The sequence below is a fragment of the Diabrotica virgifera genome, chromosome 1, assembly GCF_917563875.1.
Source record: "Diabrotica virgifera virgifera chromosome 1, PGI_DIABVI_V3a".
In the NCBI taxonomy this organism is placed as follows: domain Eukaryota; kingdom Metazoa; phylum Arthropoda; class Insecta; order Coleoptera; family Chrysomelidae; genus Diabrotica; species Diabrotica virgifera.
The window spans coordinates 243,667,271-243,685,844 of record NC_065443.1 but is presented as its reverse complement, the minus strand read 5'-3'; the positions used below and the strand labels follow the sequence as shown (position 1 = coordinate 243,685,844).

The 18,574-nt window shown below is 31.8% G+C and overlaps 2 protein-coding genes across 8 annotated transcripts in view; one reads left to right on the top strand and one right to left on the bottom strand.

Moving 5' to 3' along the window:
- Positions 1-18,574, top strand: part of LOC126883113 (Ig-like and fibronectin type-III domain-containing protein 2) — a 1,605,319-nt gene that overhangs the window by 831,087 nt on the left and 755,658 nt on the right. The window lies entirely within an intron of this gene.
- LOC114348597 (uncharacterized) overlaps positions 1-18,574 on the bottom strand; it is a 69,029-nt gene that overhangs the window by 1,653 nt on the left and 48,802 nt on the right. Inside the window, exon 1 of one of the 2 annotated variants that reach the window (XM_028299290.2) lies at positions 1,520-1,671. The exons of the other annotated variant lie outside the window; for it this stretch is intronic. Within the exon in view, the coding sequence (XP_028155091.2) occupies positions 1,520-1,567 (48 nt within the window). The 5' untranslated portion in view covers positions 1,568-1,671. Of the gene's footprint in view, positions 1-1,519; positions 1,672-18,574 lie in introns of those variants that run through there. 2 annotated transcript variants of the gene reach the window in all.

The following is an 18,574-nucleotide window of genomic DNA, read 5'->3' as shown; positions in this document are numbered from 1 at the left end:
TGCAAAATTGCCAGAACATCGAGGCCATGGGTGAAAATGACATGTATAAATATCTCGGTGTAAAGCAAGCACGGAAAATTGACCATAAACAAATGAAAACCGAACTAACTTCTGAATTTGTACGAAGGGTAAGACAGCTTAATCGGTCATATCTCAGTAGTAAAAATTGCTTTAAGGCATTAAATACGTACGCCTTTTCCGCGCTTAGCTACTCATTTGGTATTATCAAATGGTCAAAAACCAATATAGAAAGTCTTCAGCGGAAAGCAAGAGCACTTCTCACAAAGGCACACAACCATCATCCTCGCAGTGCAGTAGAGAGAACAACATTACCGCGGTATCTAGGAGGAAGAGGACTCATGGACATAGGTGAGCAATTGGCTAACTAGGATAAACAAGTGGCTAACTTAAGAACTTATTTTCAGGCACAGGCTGAATCATCTACTTTACATTGTGCAATCTGCTCAATAGATGACTCAACGCCGCTTAAACTGAGTGAACAAGAAATGCGCATAAACCACCTATCTAAGGACAAAAACTGGATGGGTAAACCACTGCATGGACGGCATCTCAATGAAGTCAACCAAGAATATGTCGACAGTAGAGCGTCGAACTATTGGTTGGTATCAGGAAAGACGTTTCCCGATACAGAAGGTTTCCTACTTGCCATTCAGGATCAGGTTATTCCAACTAGAAATTACCTGAAGTACATTGTAAAAGATCCTCAGGTCCAAAACGACAAATGCCGATATGGATGTCAAGCCCAAGAATCCATCCAACATCTTACCGGGGGCTGCCAGGCGTTTGTCGGAACTGATTATAAAGAACGCCACGACTCAGTAGGAAAGATTCTTCATTAAGAACTAGCTAACAAACTTGGACTTCTCCAAACCGACCATCTTCCTTATTATCAATACGTCCCTGATAGAATGCTTAAAAACGACAATTACAAGCTATACTGGGATCGCACTGTGCTCACAGATCAACAGTAGCACACAATAGACCGGATCTCATACTAGTTAATAAACTTACTAGGCAAACAACATTAATAGAGGTGGCGATACCTAACAACAATAATCTGCGTGTTAAGCACAACGAAAAGATCGTCAAGTATAGAGATCTCGAAATACAAATAAGGGGACAATGAAGAATGGAAAGTACCCAGACAATACCTATTATTGTTTCTACTACTGGAGTCATTCCAAAGAACCTCATAGAAAACATCAAAAATCTGGGTCTAAATGAACATCTTTACAAGACTATGCAGAAAGCTGTGCTACTTTCGACCTCCAGATGCGTGAGAAAATTTTTGGGAGATTCTCCGTCGTACCAAGTCACCTAGGTCTTGGATAACACGAAAAGAGTCCCACCAGAGCTCAATCCTTTTGATACCCTAGGTATCTGGGATGAGTGAATTTTCCCCTTAGAAGGAGTGCATGGCTAAATCTGAATAAAAAGAAAGTGGGCCAATTTCTATGAACGCACGTTTAATATAGAAATAGGTCAAAAAGATTCTTACCAAGACAGCCACAAAAACAGCAATGAAAACCATTATTAACCTCGTCATATTTGAAAAATTAACCCGGTCTATTACAAATTGGTTTTGCAATAGATGTATTGTTGGTATTTTATAGTTTAACGAAGGATTTAGATGTTTGTAATTTTCTATTAAAATTTAGTTTATGGATCGTTTATATACTTTTATATATTTCCACCCAGCTCATACAATTATATCTTTCCACATCTAATATGGACTTTTATCGATTTTTATAATTATTTTAATTAAAATGGTCTATAAATCAAAATTATCTTATATATAACAATCATTTGCTGTCCGTTAGTCTCGCTAAAACTGAGGAATGGCTGTACTCTTGTGGCAAATTTTGATGTAGAATTATTTGTAAAGGTTCAGGGACGATTTATATAGTTTTATGTTTCATTTTAGTAGACAACATAATATTTACATCTGCAGGGTGATTGATTAGCGAGGTAAAGCTTAATAGATTCGCTATAATAATAGATAGCAATAAAAGTTGATAACAAAAATTGTAGCCATCTTTGAGCTTCACATTACAAAATTAGTTAGAATGTTACAGGGTGTTCTATAACACAGTGGCAGACCAAACTTATGTTTTTTTAAATGGAATACCCTATATTTTATTTTATATTAGAAATCTTGTTAACTTCTCCATCACAAAAATATAAAGGTTTGTTATATTATACTGGGTATTTACAAAGTTATAACCAATTTTGTATGAAAATCGTAACAAGTTCAACTCCCTGTATAAATAAAAATAAGCACAACAGCAATGTTTTATTAATGCCATATTTTTTTATTTATTGTCAGAATTTTCAAGAATTATTGATATTGCTAATTTTCTTTATATCAAATACAGGGTGAGTTAAAACGCAAGTACATTATTTTCTCAGTAATGTAAAATGGAACACCCTATATTTTATATCATTACTGAAAAGTAACATTACCGTACTTTAATTTTTATATAACAATCCCTATGTCCAAATTTATTATTTTTCGAGATATTTTCATTTTTCAGAGTAAATTATTTTAGGTGTCTAAATTTATCTAAATTTTAAGTAAGCCATGACTGAATTAACAATTGACGATTACTGATTATCAATCCAGTAATAAGTGTACCAAATGTAGCAATGTAGCAAATAAAGCAAATAAAAATAATTTATAAGTAATACATTTTACAAAAAAAAAACACATCCGCAACATGAAACAATTAAAAACTACTTTTTTATGTAAATGTAACAAATAAAGAACGAAAATGAGTAATAAATTTTACCAAAAAATACACAACATACAACAGTTTGTGAAGACAATTAAATACTACTTTTGTATCCAAAGAGCGAAAAATAATTTATCAGTAATACATTTTGCAAAAAAATATGTTGGAAAAAATTAAAAGCTACTTTTAATAAAATATTTTTAATATTTAATTACATAAGGTGTTCAAAATTACCTCCTAACACATTTATGCATGCCTAAAAACGATCATTGAATGAGCTACTTACTCTACGAAGCATTTGTAAATTAACACATCGAAATACACTTTGTATTCTATTTTTCATCTCATCCCTTGTTGTTGGAGTTATTTTATAAACTTCATTATTAACGTAATCCCAAAAAGATCAGTCCAGTTTATTAAATTCTGGTGATTTGGGTGGCCACGCTACTGGTCCATTAAAAATGAAAATATCTATAAAACTAATAAATTTAGACATAGGGAATGTTATCTAAAAATTAAAGTACAGTAATGGTACTTTCCAATAGTAATATAACGTACAGGGTGTTTCATTTAAAATTACTGAGAAAATAATGTAATTGCGTTTTGACTCACCCTGTATTTGATATAAAGAAAATTAGCAATATCAATTATTCTTGAAAATTTTGACAATACGTAAAAATATGGCATTAATAAACCACTGCTGTTTTGCTTATTTTTATTCATACAGGGAGTTGAACTTGTTACGATTTTCATATAAAATTGGTTATAACTTTGTAAATACTCTGTATAATATGTCAAACCTTTGTATTTTTGTGATGGAGAAGGTAACAGGATTTCGAATTTAAAATAAAATATAGGGTGTTCCGTTTAAAAAAACATATGTTTGGTCTGCCACTGTGTTATCGAACACCCTGTAACATTCTAACTAATTTTGTAATGTGAAGCTCAAAGGTGGCTAAAATTTTTGTTATTAACTTTTATTGCTATCTATTACTACAGCGGTTTTATTGAGCTTTGCCCCACTAATCAATCACCCTGTATATGTATAAAATCCTCTGGTCGCAGTGTTAGTTGCCATATTCCTCCGAAACGGTTTGACCGATTTTTATGAAATTTTACACGTTCATTCGGCAGGCCTAAAATTTTTCATACCCGTAGGTCATAAGGGGGTTTACCCATGACACCGTAACTCTCACAATAATGGCGTGAAAAATACGAAATTAAGCAGGTATACTCCCAGCTGAATTGCAAACAGGACCTACTAAAATTTTTTCTCTAGCGCAGTCGGCTTCAGAAATAACGAACCGTAAGCCGTAGAAGAAGTCTGAGCACATGAGAAGAACGAGAGGAAAATTTCATAGAAAAAAATATAACCGTTTAACTTTGGGACTCAAACTGATCAAAATATGAATTTTTTAATTTTGCGAAATTTTCAAACAATGGAAGAGTACAGGGGAAAACAAGGAATGTCACATTTTATACATATTGAGATAAACACCAATAAAGGTTTAATTCTTACGATATCTAAAAACTACTTAGGAGATCCTTAGCAGAATTCTAGCAAATCTTATTCTATAATCTTAATATAATATTAATCTATATTATGTTTTTTATTTAATAATGCACCAAAAAACTGCTAACAGTCCTTATTTTTGTTCAGTGGCGTGCGGGTAATCCTGGTCCTTTGCCTGGATACAATTTCTTAGAAAATTTATATAGACTGATCTATCTGGTTATTGTTCTGAATCGATAGTCTAGTCCTAGTCGATAGTACTCAGTTTTTGCTACCACATGGCGAGAAAAGGCAAAATTCATGAAAAAGTGACATTCCTTGTTTTTCCCCTGTACTCTTCAATTGGTCTCTACAAACAAAATTTTTTCTCACGAATCCTGAGCTTCATAAAAATTATGAGCACATTTGTAGAACTAGCGGTGAATTTCGTGAAAGAAAAGTGCAACATTTTAACTAATACACTCAACCAAAGTTATTTGGAGTCACTATGCATTTGAAACCTGCAGCTTTTGCAAGCAATAAGTGTAAGGGTCATTCCATTTCAAATCACTCAATTTGGGAGCAAAAAAAATTTTGGACCTCCGATTTGTTTGAAAATTGGTATATAGCTTCTGCGGGACGTAAAAATAAGATATTTAAGGTCAAAAAATCTTCTTCTTCTTTTTTTCTCAAATTGTTGTTTTATGCGATTTTACAGTGATTTGGTGTTTATTTATACAAATTTGCATTTTCTATCGTAAAGTATCAATGGAAAACATAATATTTTAATAGAAGGGGCTCAAAAATGTCATTATATGGCATTATAACAAGTTACTTTGATTCAAAACAAGCTTTTGATCAAATTTTATAGTGTAGAAAACGTTACACACATTCGTGTGTACAAAACGTTTTACATTTTTTTCCATTCCCAAAATACATCATAATCGATTTGGCTGAAAATTTGCCCACAGATAGCCAAAACATAGGACTTCAAGTGGTGAGAAGGATTTGAATTATACTATAATACCAAAAAAGTTACATGCAATATTATAGTCAAAAATATAGGCGTCTACTTTAAGTACAATTAACTCGAAAATATCGACCTCACGGCAAAAATTGTTAAAAAGAAATTGTAATAATTGTAAATACGTTTTATTTGGAACAATTTCAGTTCCTACCATTTTTGTCGAAAAGTTAAAAATGGCGGAGATATTGAGCAAAACAGGTTCTCCTTTAAAATCAAGATGGCAGCTAACGTAACGGAGGAATTCATTCGTGATTTTAAATTTAGGCTACTGTTGATTCCCCTAAAGATCAGAAAAATAAAATTTTGGGCAGCTCGGCATTCAAGGTCAAATGCTTTCCCGATTGGACTAATATATACTTTTGAGTCTGATATTACTGCATGTAACTTTTTTGGTATTGTAATATAATTCAAATCCTTCTAACCACTTAAAGTCCTATCTATTGGCTATCTGTGGGCAAATTTTCAGCCAAATCGATGATGATGTATTTTGGGAATGGAGGAAAATGTAAAAAACGGTATTTTAACGTTTTTTACACTATAAAATTTGATCAAAAACTTGTTTTGATTCAAAATAACTTGTTATAATGCCATATAATGATATTTGTGAGTCCTTTCTATTAAAATATTTTTTTTTTCATTGATACTTTACGACAGAAAATGCAAATTTGTTTAAATAGACACCAAATCACTGTAAATTCGCATAAAATAACATTTTGAGAAAAAAAGAAGAAGAAGATTTTTTGACCTTAAATATCTTATTTTTAAGTCCCGCAGAAGCTATATACCAATTTTCAGACAAATCGGAGATCCAAAATTTTTTGCCTGAGTGATTTGATATGGAATGTATGTACCGTAAATATTTTAGTTGAAACCATAAGAAGAATAGTTACCGTGACCAAGGACTATATAGCAAGAAGAAGTTACAGGAAGTTACAGGATGTCGAGTTAACCAGGCAGCACAATATTTATCACGTAAATTGGTGTCTTCAACACTAAAAGTGGAACATTGGAAATTGGAAAAGTGTGTAATTTTCAAACGAAAGTTGGATGTGTAAAATCAGATGATTAACAAATTCGTGTACTTAGAGGGCGAGGAAGCCAAGTAAGAACGGGAACTGCCAGATTTGTTTATAAATATAAAAAAGGAAGGGTCATGTTCTGGGGACGAATTATTAATCGTTAAAAAAATTTTTGCTTTTCATCCAACCAATTTTAATAGCTCGCAGGTATGTTGATTTGGTACTATAACCGGTAGTTAGGCTGATGAAAGATGCGATGAAAAAAAAATTATTTAGCATTAGTTAGCTTAAAATAATAAAAAATATCAGACGATTCCATATAAGTTTGATGAAGTGTACATTGTAAATCCCGAATCACGATTTACAAAGTTTATACATTGTAAATCATTGTAAATTTGTGACAACATAGTCCATCTTCAACAACTTGTCACTATAATCGGAGAATACAGTAAGCGAATGTGATTAGAGATTAATACCAAAAGACCAAATTCATCATCATCTCCAGAAACCTGGATGCACTTGAAAACTCCACCATAACACTGAATACTAAGTCTATTGAAAGAATGAGCAAAGGGTTAAGATACCTAGGCAAAATGCCCTCACTCTCAGAATTCATTTTTTTTTTAATTTTTTTACGTTCTGTGCAATTAAAAATGAGATAACGCGGATTTTTAGCTCGCCACCCCCCCTTACCCCTCCCCCCACAGCCAAAAACGTAGATTTTTAGATTTAATTTTTTTTAGTTGGGTTGCAATTGATTTAAAAATTTCAAAAAATTCACACGTGCAGCCGAGGCTTTTACAAAACATGTCCATTTTTTATGGACCCTTAGGTCGAGTGTACATAACCTCAAATTTTTTTTTAACTTTCTTAAAACCTATACCTTTTTTTTGGAGGGGGCTGCAGGTCCAATTTTTTTTGCATTTTGTGTATTTTATCAAAAGCTATCTCTCTGATTTTTTTCAGATTTTTCCGTCAGGTGCGCCATCTTGAAAAATCCCGAAAACTTTAGGTTTTTTAGGGGGTTTTTAGGGATTTTCTTCATTTTATAGACTGCAACATAGATCAACTGAAGGTTTTGTTAATAGATTATGTATAATTTGAAATAAATGAGTATTTAAGGATTATCAAAAATTGGGCATAACACCTTTAAACCCCCCAAAAAACATGTTTTTTTAAGTTATGTAAGGGTTTTTGTGGGCTTAATGATATTTTTTGAGATCGATACAGCCTGAATATTTTTTTTTTTTTCATTTTTTTACGTTATATGGGATTAAAAAAGAAGACTAATCGCATTTTTAGCCCACCACCCCCTCCCCCTGTCCCCACAAAAAACGTCAATTTTTTTATTTTTTTTTTGTTTAAAGTTGCAATTGATTTAAAATTTTTATGAGGCTTCTACAAAAAATATCTATTTTTTATAGACCCGTGTAGTTCGAGTGTACAATACATATAACCTCAAAATTCCTTTTTTATTTTTTTAAAACGTATTTTTGACTTCCAATCGATATTTTTTTAAAACGCCCAATGAATATTGTACATCTCTCTCTCGCGGACGGCCGCTCCAATACATGCTTAGCGCTCATTTTTAATTATTAAAAATAATAGTTAGTAATAAAATAATGACAATAATTTCTTTAGGCTATTGCAGGTGGAGCTTTAAACTTTGAGTTGGTCACTTTATGACTTTCATAATAATAATTTTTAATCGAGTTATTAAGCCTTGAAAATGGCCATTTTCGCGTTTTTCAAATTTAAAATTGCATGTAACTCGACAACAATCAATTTTATAGAAAAATCATAAGATACGTTTTTTGCTCAGCTTGATCCAGAGAATCAATCTAAAATAAATTTGTCCGAAGTGAAAAAATTTATTTTTTGAATTCGTTTAAAAAAATGTTTAAAAAATTTTCCTACCGCGGTATTGCCTGGCACCTTGTGGATTTGTTATAAGGACCTGTTTTTGAGTAAGTTTGTGCAAAAAAATTAATCGGAATAATTTACCTAACGGGACAAGCATACAGCGGGGACTATTTGCATTATGAAATTATTAGCAGCCATTGCCAAAAAAAGTTATACGTACCTATTAAAAAACAAAAAAATGAGGTTATAATATGTACACTCGACCTTCGGGTCCATAAAAATAGATGTTCTCTAAAAGCCTCAGCTATGCGTGTGAATTTTTTATAATTTATAATTTAATAATTACTAACTATTCTAAATGCGAAATAAGCCACAATTTAACTAAAAAATGATTTAATTAACGTTTCGATGTCCGCCATGGACATCGTTGTCAAAATACAAAATATTAATAAATTAAACAAAAATGTTGCTTGGTAAAAAAATCTTCTAATAAATTAATTTAATCTGACTTATTTATATAGATCGTCCCAAACCATTTTTTAAGTGCGTCACAGATTATCGAATTCTCTCTATCGCAGTGGTTTTCAATGTTTTTGAGCCATGTACCACCAAAATTCTTATAATTATTTTTGGTACCACCTAACTGAATTATCTATGGAGGTAGATAATCTAATTAACTACAAATATGCTCAATTTTGGCTGTGGTTTTGCGTTTTGTGTACCACCGCACCTAATGAAATGTACCACCAGTGGTACATGTACCACAGATTGAGAACCCCTGCTCTATCGCATTACAGATGGAAAATAAAATCATTTTTTAGTTAAATTGTGGCTTATTTCCCATTTAGAATAGTTAATTACAAAAATGCCACAAAGAAATAGCTTCAGAACAACATTTATAATTTAATTGCAAACCAACTTAAAAAAGAATAAAATCGAAAAATTGACATTTTTGGCTGTGGGGGAGGGGGAATAGGGGAAGTGGGCTAAAATTGCGTTGAGTCCTAATTTTTTAAAATTATATAGAACGTAAAAAAATAAAAAGAAATATTCAGGCTGTATCGACCTCAAAAAAAAATAATTAGACCCTCAAAAATCCTTACAAAACTTTAAACAAACATGATTTTTGGGGGGTTTAAAAGTGTTTCGCCCAATTTTTGAATATCCTAATATATCAGTTATTTCAAATTATATATAATCTATTAACAAAACCTTGAGTTGATCTATGTTGCAGTCTATAAAATGGAGAAAATCCCAAAAAACCCCCTAAAAAAACAGTTTTCCGGATTTTTCAAGATGGCGCACCTGACGGAAAAATCTGAAAAAAATCTGGGAGATAGCTTTTGATAAAATACAGAAAATTTAAAAAAAAGTTGGACCTGCAGGCCCCTCCAAAAAAAAAAGTTATAGGTTTTAAAAAAGTTAAAAAAAATTTAAGGTTATGTACACTCGACCTAAGGGTCCATAAAAAATGGACATGTTTTGTAAAAGCCTCAGCTATACGTGTGAATTTTTTGAAATTGGGTAAGGGGGGTGGCGAGCTAAAAATCCGCGTTATCTCATTTTTTAATTGCACAGAACGTAAAAAAATCAAAAAAATTGAATTCTGAGAGTGAGGGCATTTTGCCTATCTTAACGGGGGGTACTCTTTAAATACCTGGGAACATGGCTTTTTGAAGACTGGGCATCGGACAGGGAAGTAAAATGTCGCATTCAGCACGCTCGACAAACTTTCGTAAAATTCAAAAAGGTACTGACCTGTTCAGAATTCGATCTTCAACTCAACTGAGATTTTATTAAATTCTACGTATGGTCGGTGCTGATATATGGAGTAGAGGGCTGGACACTCAAAACGACGATATAAACAAATTGGAAGCCTTTGAAATGTGGCTTTATTGCCTTGTCCAAAAATACCATGGACGGCGAAAGTCACAAATGTAGATCCTTAAAAGAAACAACCAAGAACGCCAACTTTTCGAAACCATCAAGAAAAGGAAGACGGCGTATCTGGGTCACATCATAAGAAACGAAAAGTTACCATATCATACTAGACCAGGGCGCAAATGTAAAAATATGTTTGGACGTTGAGAGGTGACATATTTTTTTACAGAAATTGCTTAAAAATAACTCATATAGTAATATTTGAGTTATCTTCCCACTCAAAAAGGTGTCAAAAAATGAAGAAAAAATTCGATTTTTTTCTTCGTTTTTTGATTATAACTTTGAAAGTATTCATTTCTGAGAAGTTGTACTGACATATAAGTTGCTCAATTAAATTTTCTACAATATAAAATTTGTTAAAAATTGTCACCCTTGTTGCAAAATAGCAATAATTGCGAGAAAACGACAAAAAAACAAGTATTCGCATTTTACGTTTTTCAACCATTTATGCTACACTTAGGACCTTCATTCTACCATGAAAAACTTTATGATATAAGAAATCCAGCGGAATCCAGCTTTCGCAAAAAAAAATAATTTTTTTCAAAATCTTGCAGGACTGAATATAAAGCAGACAAGTTTATTTTTTTTACATACAGAACAATACCGTACCTTTCATTTGCAATTTGCAAAATTAAAATCGGTTAACCACTACGGCGTCAGGATTTTTTTTAAATACACATTTTTTTTGGTGCTACGCGCAGGACGGCATATAGTTTTCTCTGATTGGGCATTCCAATGACCTTTGATAATGATTGAACTATTTTAATTTTTAGTACATTTCGATATAAATAAATAAATTTATTTTTTGAAAGATAAAAACACATGCTCTGTCCCTTGAAATAACACTTTTTTTGGCAAAATCTTTCTTTGTTCATATATTTTAAGTTTGAGAATAAAAGTTTATTATTTTTAATTAATATTTAAAAAAAACCTGACGCCGTGGTAGTTAATGGATTTTAATTTTAAAAATTGCAAATAAAAGGTACGGTATTCTTCTATAGGTAAAAAAAATGCTTGCTATCTGCTTTATTTTTAGTCCTGCAACATTAAAAAAAAAAGAATTTGTGTGTACTTTGTACGCACGTAAGAAGATATTCTTCTATTATATAGGTAATTTAAACGAAGTAAATATACTTAACAGGTTATTTGTATTTTATTTAAAAATTAAACGAACTTTCTTATCTACCACTTTCAAAAAAATTTTTATTAAAACAACCAAAAATAAAAAAAAAATATGAATTGCCCAGGATTAGAACCCGCGTCCTTCCAATCTCGGAGCTAACGCCCTACCAACTACTCCAGCGAGGTCCTTGTAATTGACGTGTAAGTTTCGGATATAATTACACAACACCGCGACAATAATTAGTGTAAAAATGTTATGTCTACATAATATTTTATTATTTTACTACAGAGAAACACAAATCCAAAAACACAAGAATTATAATAAATAATACATTTACTAAAAACACTAATATATTCTTTTAATGACTTATTTGCACGGTTACAGATACATACATACCTATCTTGAAAGATTAGCAATAAACTACATGCTGTCTGTGTGCGCAGGCGCGCAGATTTATGTACAATTTTACCCTGAATCGAATCGCCGCTAAAGAAGACTATCTTCAAAAATAATTTTTTTTTGCGAAAGCTGGGTTGCAAAATTTATTTTAAAATTTATTTTGCAAAATCTATTGCACCGATAATAATGAAATTGGCAGTATTGTTTTACTATATTATATAGTTTTTCTGGGTAAAATATGAAGGTCCTAATTGTAGCACAATACTTGTTTTTTATGTTTTTTCGCAATTATTGCTATTTTGCAAGAATGGTGACAATTTTTAAAATTTGTTACCAATCTTATATTGTAGGAAATTTAATTACGCAACTTTTATATTAGTACAACTTTTCTCGAAAGTGAATACTTTGAAAGTTATAATCAAAAAACGAAGAAAATAATCGAATTTTTCCTTTATTTCTTGACATTTTGATTATTTAAACAATGTTCCGGACATTTTTGAGTGGGAGGATAACTCAAATATTATTATTTGAGTTATTTTCAAGCAATTTCTGCAAAAAAATCTGAGTCACCTCTAAACGTCCATCTCAAAACAGATGCGCCCTGGACTATACCAGTTCCTTCAACTTATAAAGGTTGGGCCACACATGTCCGCACCGAGCCCGCACCACGTCCAAGTCAGCATGGCTGGCCGATGGCCATACTGATACTGGCTCGGACGCGGTGCGGGTTCGGTGCAGATATGTGTTGTCCAACCTTAATCGAGGGTAAAATTGAAGGCAAGAGAGGAATAGGACGCAAGAAAATGTCCTGGCTCCGACACATAAGGCAATAGACAGGGATTAACGACATTCAGTCTCTGATACACATTTACTCCAAGTAATGAAGCTTAAAATAGGAAAATCTTCGCAATTTTTATAGAATAGATTGATTTCCTTGAAAATTTGAGAATAAGTAATGGATACCGTGAAATGGGGTGAGATTGATCAATTTTAACTTTATTTTATTTATATTTTAAACGTTTTTGTTACTGTTCTATATTTAATCACTTCACGTGTTATATTAATATTTAAAGAGTAGTGATTTAACACTAGTTTTGTTTTAACTATTAAGAAAATCCATTTATCTCATAAAAAAGGGTGATCAATCTTAGACCCGTGACTGGGGTGAGATTGATTATGATGATTTTATAGCATGAAACAGTAGTGCTTTTAGATAGGATATGATCAATCTTAACCCTGACTAATTCGGTCAGTTTTTCGAATTTTTACAAAGGGGTGAGTTTGATCATGCGGGGTGAGAATGATCACACTATTTTTATTGTACTATTCTTTATTTATACAAAAAAACATATTTTAACAACTAAAAATGTAATTCAGAACAATTTATAAAAAAAAGAAAATTTGATTTAATTCTTTTATATTAATTTCCCCGAAAATGATATTTTTCTATCCTATCAGAAATAGTCTCAAGTGTTGGATCTGTGTAGTAAGGCAACTACTTCCTTGAAGGGAACAGTGGATAAGTCATTTTTAATTATTTTGAAAATCTTCCTCGATTCTACTGATTTAAGGCCTTGAACTTCGATTTCTTCTCCTTCTAAAACTCCTTTTACCTGACAGACATAGGTAGACACTCTTCGGTAGATGCACAATTTTTTTCCGGGGTCATCTGAGACGTTGGACTCGTTGTAATTAAAAATATTTTCACTAGTAATACCACTAGAGGTCAAATTATTTCCGGAAATTTTTTTGAGATCATGAATATTTTGAAAATTTCCCGAGTCGCAGACGAGGGAAATTTTTTAAAAATATTCATGATCAAAAAAAAATTTCCGGATATTAATTTGACTTCGCGTGGTATTCGGTAAGAAAATTCCACACCAAATTTGCATTTGAAAATCCAAAGCTGCATGAACAGATTAATAGCGCGCCATAGCTTTGTCAGCAATTATTTAGGCTTTCAAATTCGTAATTTCTACTCATTGTAGTTGCATGGGAATACCATTTCAAGATAGAAAATAGTATATTCTTCAATTTTACATAAGTTTTGAGTAACTACAAGTGATAGAAAATGAATTAAAACTAAATTATGTAAACACATAAAAACCAGTCTGTCAAAAATGTTCTGTTATTGTAAACGTCAAAAAATTTCCACTATAATTCGCTGTTGGGTACGCTGTTGCACGAGCAAAAAATTTCCGATAAAATACCTCCGTTGCCATGGTGATCTGTCAAAAATAACGTATTTTGATTGGTTCAAAATTACAGGTGTGGAATTTTCAACTGGAACATTTTCAATCGTTTGTTGTAAATTGTCAAAGTATTTTTTAATCAGGTCCGGAGATACTTCTGCTCGGCTTTTTTTAATATTAATTGCTAATTTTTACCAGCAATACCTCCGTGTCTCTTCAACAAGCTATTTACCCAGTCCATTCCAGGGATATTCTCCTTAAATCTAGATACACTTCTACCAGTTTTGTCCAAAAAACTTTTGACGCACATTCTCAAATCCATTGCACTTAGAGGATATCCCTAATCTGCACTCGTTAAAATGGCTACTTCTATAATGGCTATAATGGCTACTTCTTCTTCATATTATGTGAATACAGATTGTCCACCTGTTTTCTTAATCTTCCTTCCATGGTACTTGTTATTTAAAGTTCCGTAGGACAATTTGTATTTTTTTGCGGCTTTTCTTAGCGATAATCCATTTTCCAATACATCGTGCAGCGACTGATTAACTTGTTCTTCATTAAAATTGCCATACGTTCTACTGCCTAATTGTCTTTTGTACGTTCTTCCCATTGTGATTGATATTCTTAAATCTGTGACAAAAATTATAAATTAGTTTCTGGAACGTACGTAACGTGGGGTTAGATTGATCACTTGATCAATGTCACCCCATTCAATATTATCCGCCATCTTAAAAAAGCTGGCGTTATTTAAAATGCTAGATACTTAAAATTATTATTACAGAACCATACAAAATAATTTTATAACACTAGAAATAGCGAACTTACCTCTGTTCTTTCTCTACCATCAAAAGTACACAAACTATAAAAATAGGGCAAAAATTACGGTTAATTTCAAAGCCACATAACGTCTTCCCAATGCCAATTGCAAACTAACAACGACGTGAACTGATCATTGTCAAGATCCAAGAAATGAATAGTGCCACGCCCAGAAACAATTTTACATTGTTGCCGGTTGTATCTACATATATGTGATACAACGACAAATGATCAATGTCACCCCGGGAGATCAATCTCACCCCATTTTACGGTAGTCCAAGGATCAAAGTCTATATGATGCCGAAAGGCGCTTTTACCATGGGGGTGGTTGCCACCCCATCTCGGGGATGGAAATTTTTTATTATATTTTGACCACAAAAGTTGATAAAAACATTAATTCTAAGCAAAAAACGTTCCATAGATTTTTTTGATAAAATTATAATTTTAGATTTATTCGCTATCGAAAGTGTAAGTTTTGTATCGAAAAAATCAATGTTTTTAATAAGTTTTCTGCTAATAACTAAAAAAGTTTTCGTTTTATCTAAACAACTTTTTCTACAACCGTGTTAAAAATGCAATTTTTAGCATTCCATACGAGCGTTAAAAATGCTACTTTAAGGCACTAGCGCTTTAAAAATTTTATGGCACTGCAATTCGTATTGACCGTATAGGCAATTTTGATGTATGTAATGTCAAAAAAATATAAAAATGAAATGTCAGTCAAGTTCAAGTAAAAGGTTTTGTAGGTATTGTCCTGTAATTACGTTTGTAGAAAAAATATTGTATGATATGCGTGTTAAAAAGTACATTTTTAAGGCACTCGCGTGAATTGCAGAACTAGCTATCGCTCATTCTGCAAACTTTCACATGCGTGCCTTAAACGTGTACTTTTAACACTTATATCATAAATAACTATTACTTAACAAAAATGTAGCTTTTAAATAAATAAACAAAACCGTTTTTTTTTAATTTTCTTTAAGACCAATAGTAATCGAGTTACACTTTATTATATGTTAGCTCTTCTTCGTCAAATGCTAAATATTGGAGTTTCAAAGTCAAAAGACGGGAATACTATGCATTTTTCGAGGATAACTTGTTTAATAGTTATTTATGATATGTGTTAAAAGTACACGCTTAAGGCACGCATGTGAAAGTTTGCAGAATGAGCGATAGCGAATTCTGCAATTCACATGAGTGCCTTAAAAATGTACTTTTTAACACGCATGTCATACAATATTTTTTCTACAAACGTAATTACAGGACAATATCTACAAAAACTTTTACTTGAACTTGACTGACATTCCATTTTTATATTTTTTTGACATTACATCAAAATTGCCTATACGGTCAATACGAATTGCATGCCTTAAAAATATTTTTTCTACAACCACTACTCAAAGTGCACTTTTCTGCACGGTTTTATGTTAGCAAACTTGATATTTTCTCACAGTATAAGATATTTGACATTAGTGTGCAGAAAAGTGACGTTTCTGTGCCGCAAAGTGACGTTTCTGTGCCGCAAAGTTCTTTTCTGCACAGTTGACTACCTCATTCTGAGTAACGTTATATTCTGTTTACATCCGTGGACTACCGCATTCTGAGTAACGTTATATTCTGTTTACATCCGTGGTTAAACTTTAGACAAATATATAACCTATAACACAATTATTATATTTAACTATAGCATAGAAACTAAATTATGGATGTTACAACTGTTTTATTTTACAATTTTATTCTTATTAAACATTTTATAATTATCAAATAACCAATAAGGATTTAGCAACCTGTGCAAGAGACGTCGAATGAAGTAGGTTTTGTGTATATCCGTGACTGCATAAATATGATGTCAATAATGTGTAATAATTGTTTAAATTTAAACAAATTAAGGCAGTGCATTAATTTTTTAACTGATTTCTGCGCAATTTATTTAGGTATAAGGAATTTAAATTGATTAGTAGGTATTAATTAAATACAGTTTAAAATTTATCACATAGGTACTATTATAATTAATCGTCGTTTGGAAATTGTGATTTTTATTTTTAGGAAAAACTGTGCTTGTAGAAAAAGTATAGTGTGAAACACGTGCAGAAAGGTAATTTCTCACTCGTTTGAATTGCGGCACTCGCTTGCGCTCGTACCGCAACTTTTCAAACTCGTGAGAAATTAGTACCTTTCTGCACTTGTTGCACAATATACTATTAAAGCACTAGTGCCTTAAAGTAGCATTTTTACCGCACGCATGGAGTGCTAAAAATTGCATTTTTAACACGGTTGTAGAAAAACTAATTTAAAGTATTTAAAAATATCAATTTTTGGAAATAAAAAAATAGTCTCTAGCTCAAAAATTAAGTGACTTATAATGAAAAGAATGTCAGTTCCTATTTTTTTCAGCGCAAAAGTGATCGGAAACAACCTCCTAATAACCACCCTAATTAAAATTAGTCATTGATCTTATTCGGTCTTCTTTATTTATGTATTATTAATAGGTTCTAGAAGTTTGACCGGCTTAGAATGAGTAGTTAAAAAAATGAAGTTAAAAGCGAATAACGAATTTTTGTAGTTTGAAAAAAATGGCCTTTTCTTCAGAGTGGAAAGATTAGTATAAAAGTTACAAAAAAATATTTAAATATGAAACTGTAACTTATTTATTTCCCAAGAACATGGTTTGCAAAAATTTTTCCTACGGAAGAAATTGAGTGAGCTATTGACAATTAAAATCTGTAATAACATGGAAAAACCACCTTCACCAACCCTTTCATAGTCACCTCTTTTTGCAACTGAGGGTTTTATAAATATTTAATAATAATAAGCTTATAGTTCTTGTAAAAAAATAAAAAATTCTTTTTTACCAAACTTTTTAAGATAACGAATAAAAAATTACGGTTAAAAAATCAATATATTTTTTTGAAAAAAAAAGGACAAATACAGTTGGAAGCATAATAATGTAAGTTAGTGGTGTTTTTAGTCATTGACCTTATTCATTCTTCTTTATTTATGTATTATTAATAGATTCTAGAAGTTTGACTGGCTTAGAATTAGTTTTTAATAAAAAACTGGAGTTAAAAGCGAATAAAGAATTTTTGTAGTTTGGTAAAAAATGCCATTTTCTCCAGAATAGAAAGATAAGCGGGTCTAGGACATTTCGCCGTCGCCATTACGTTGTTAGCATTCGTACTTATAATTTCGGGATGATCATTACTTGTATATAAGTTTTGAATGGTTTCCGAACGATTATATACTATCACTTTTGCATAATGAAGTTTTTTATTTTTGATACAGTATAAACAATAATTGAAATTGAAATCCCTTTTCTCAATATTAAGATTAGTCCGAAACTGCAATGCCGATGGAGATATTTTAGAATATCTTAGAGGACTTGCCCATAATTATGAAATGTAACTTTTTAAATATTTCTAATGCTGTAAATATTTTATTTTTCAGACGAAAACAATGTATAGTTAAATACGAAAATATAACTTGGTTTTACGTGGTTTTACTAGCAACATCAGCATTTTATTTACACTGACATTTAGTATAAAAAAAAGTTAGTATGTTATCACGTTCTTGTAAACTTAACCAATGCCGGGATGGCGACGACGAAACCGCCGACGGCGAACTGGCTCGACGGCGAAACGGCCGACAGCGAAGTGGCTCGACGGCGAAACGGCGACGGCGAAACGGCGACGGCGAAACGTCTAAGTCCGAGATAAGCTTCAGAGATACGAAAAAATATTTAAATATGAAATTGTAGGTTATTTAATTCCCTACGGTTTGAAAAATTTTTTTCTACGGCAAAAATTGAGTGAATCGTAAATGAGTGTTATTGAAAAACATTGATTTTTTCGATAAAAAACTAACACTTTCGATGGCGAATAAATCGAAAACTATTAATTTTATCAAAAAAATGTATACAACATTTTTTGCTTAGAATGAATGTTTTTATCAT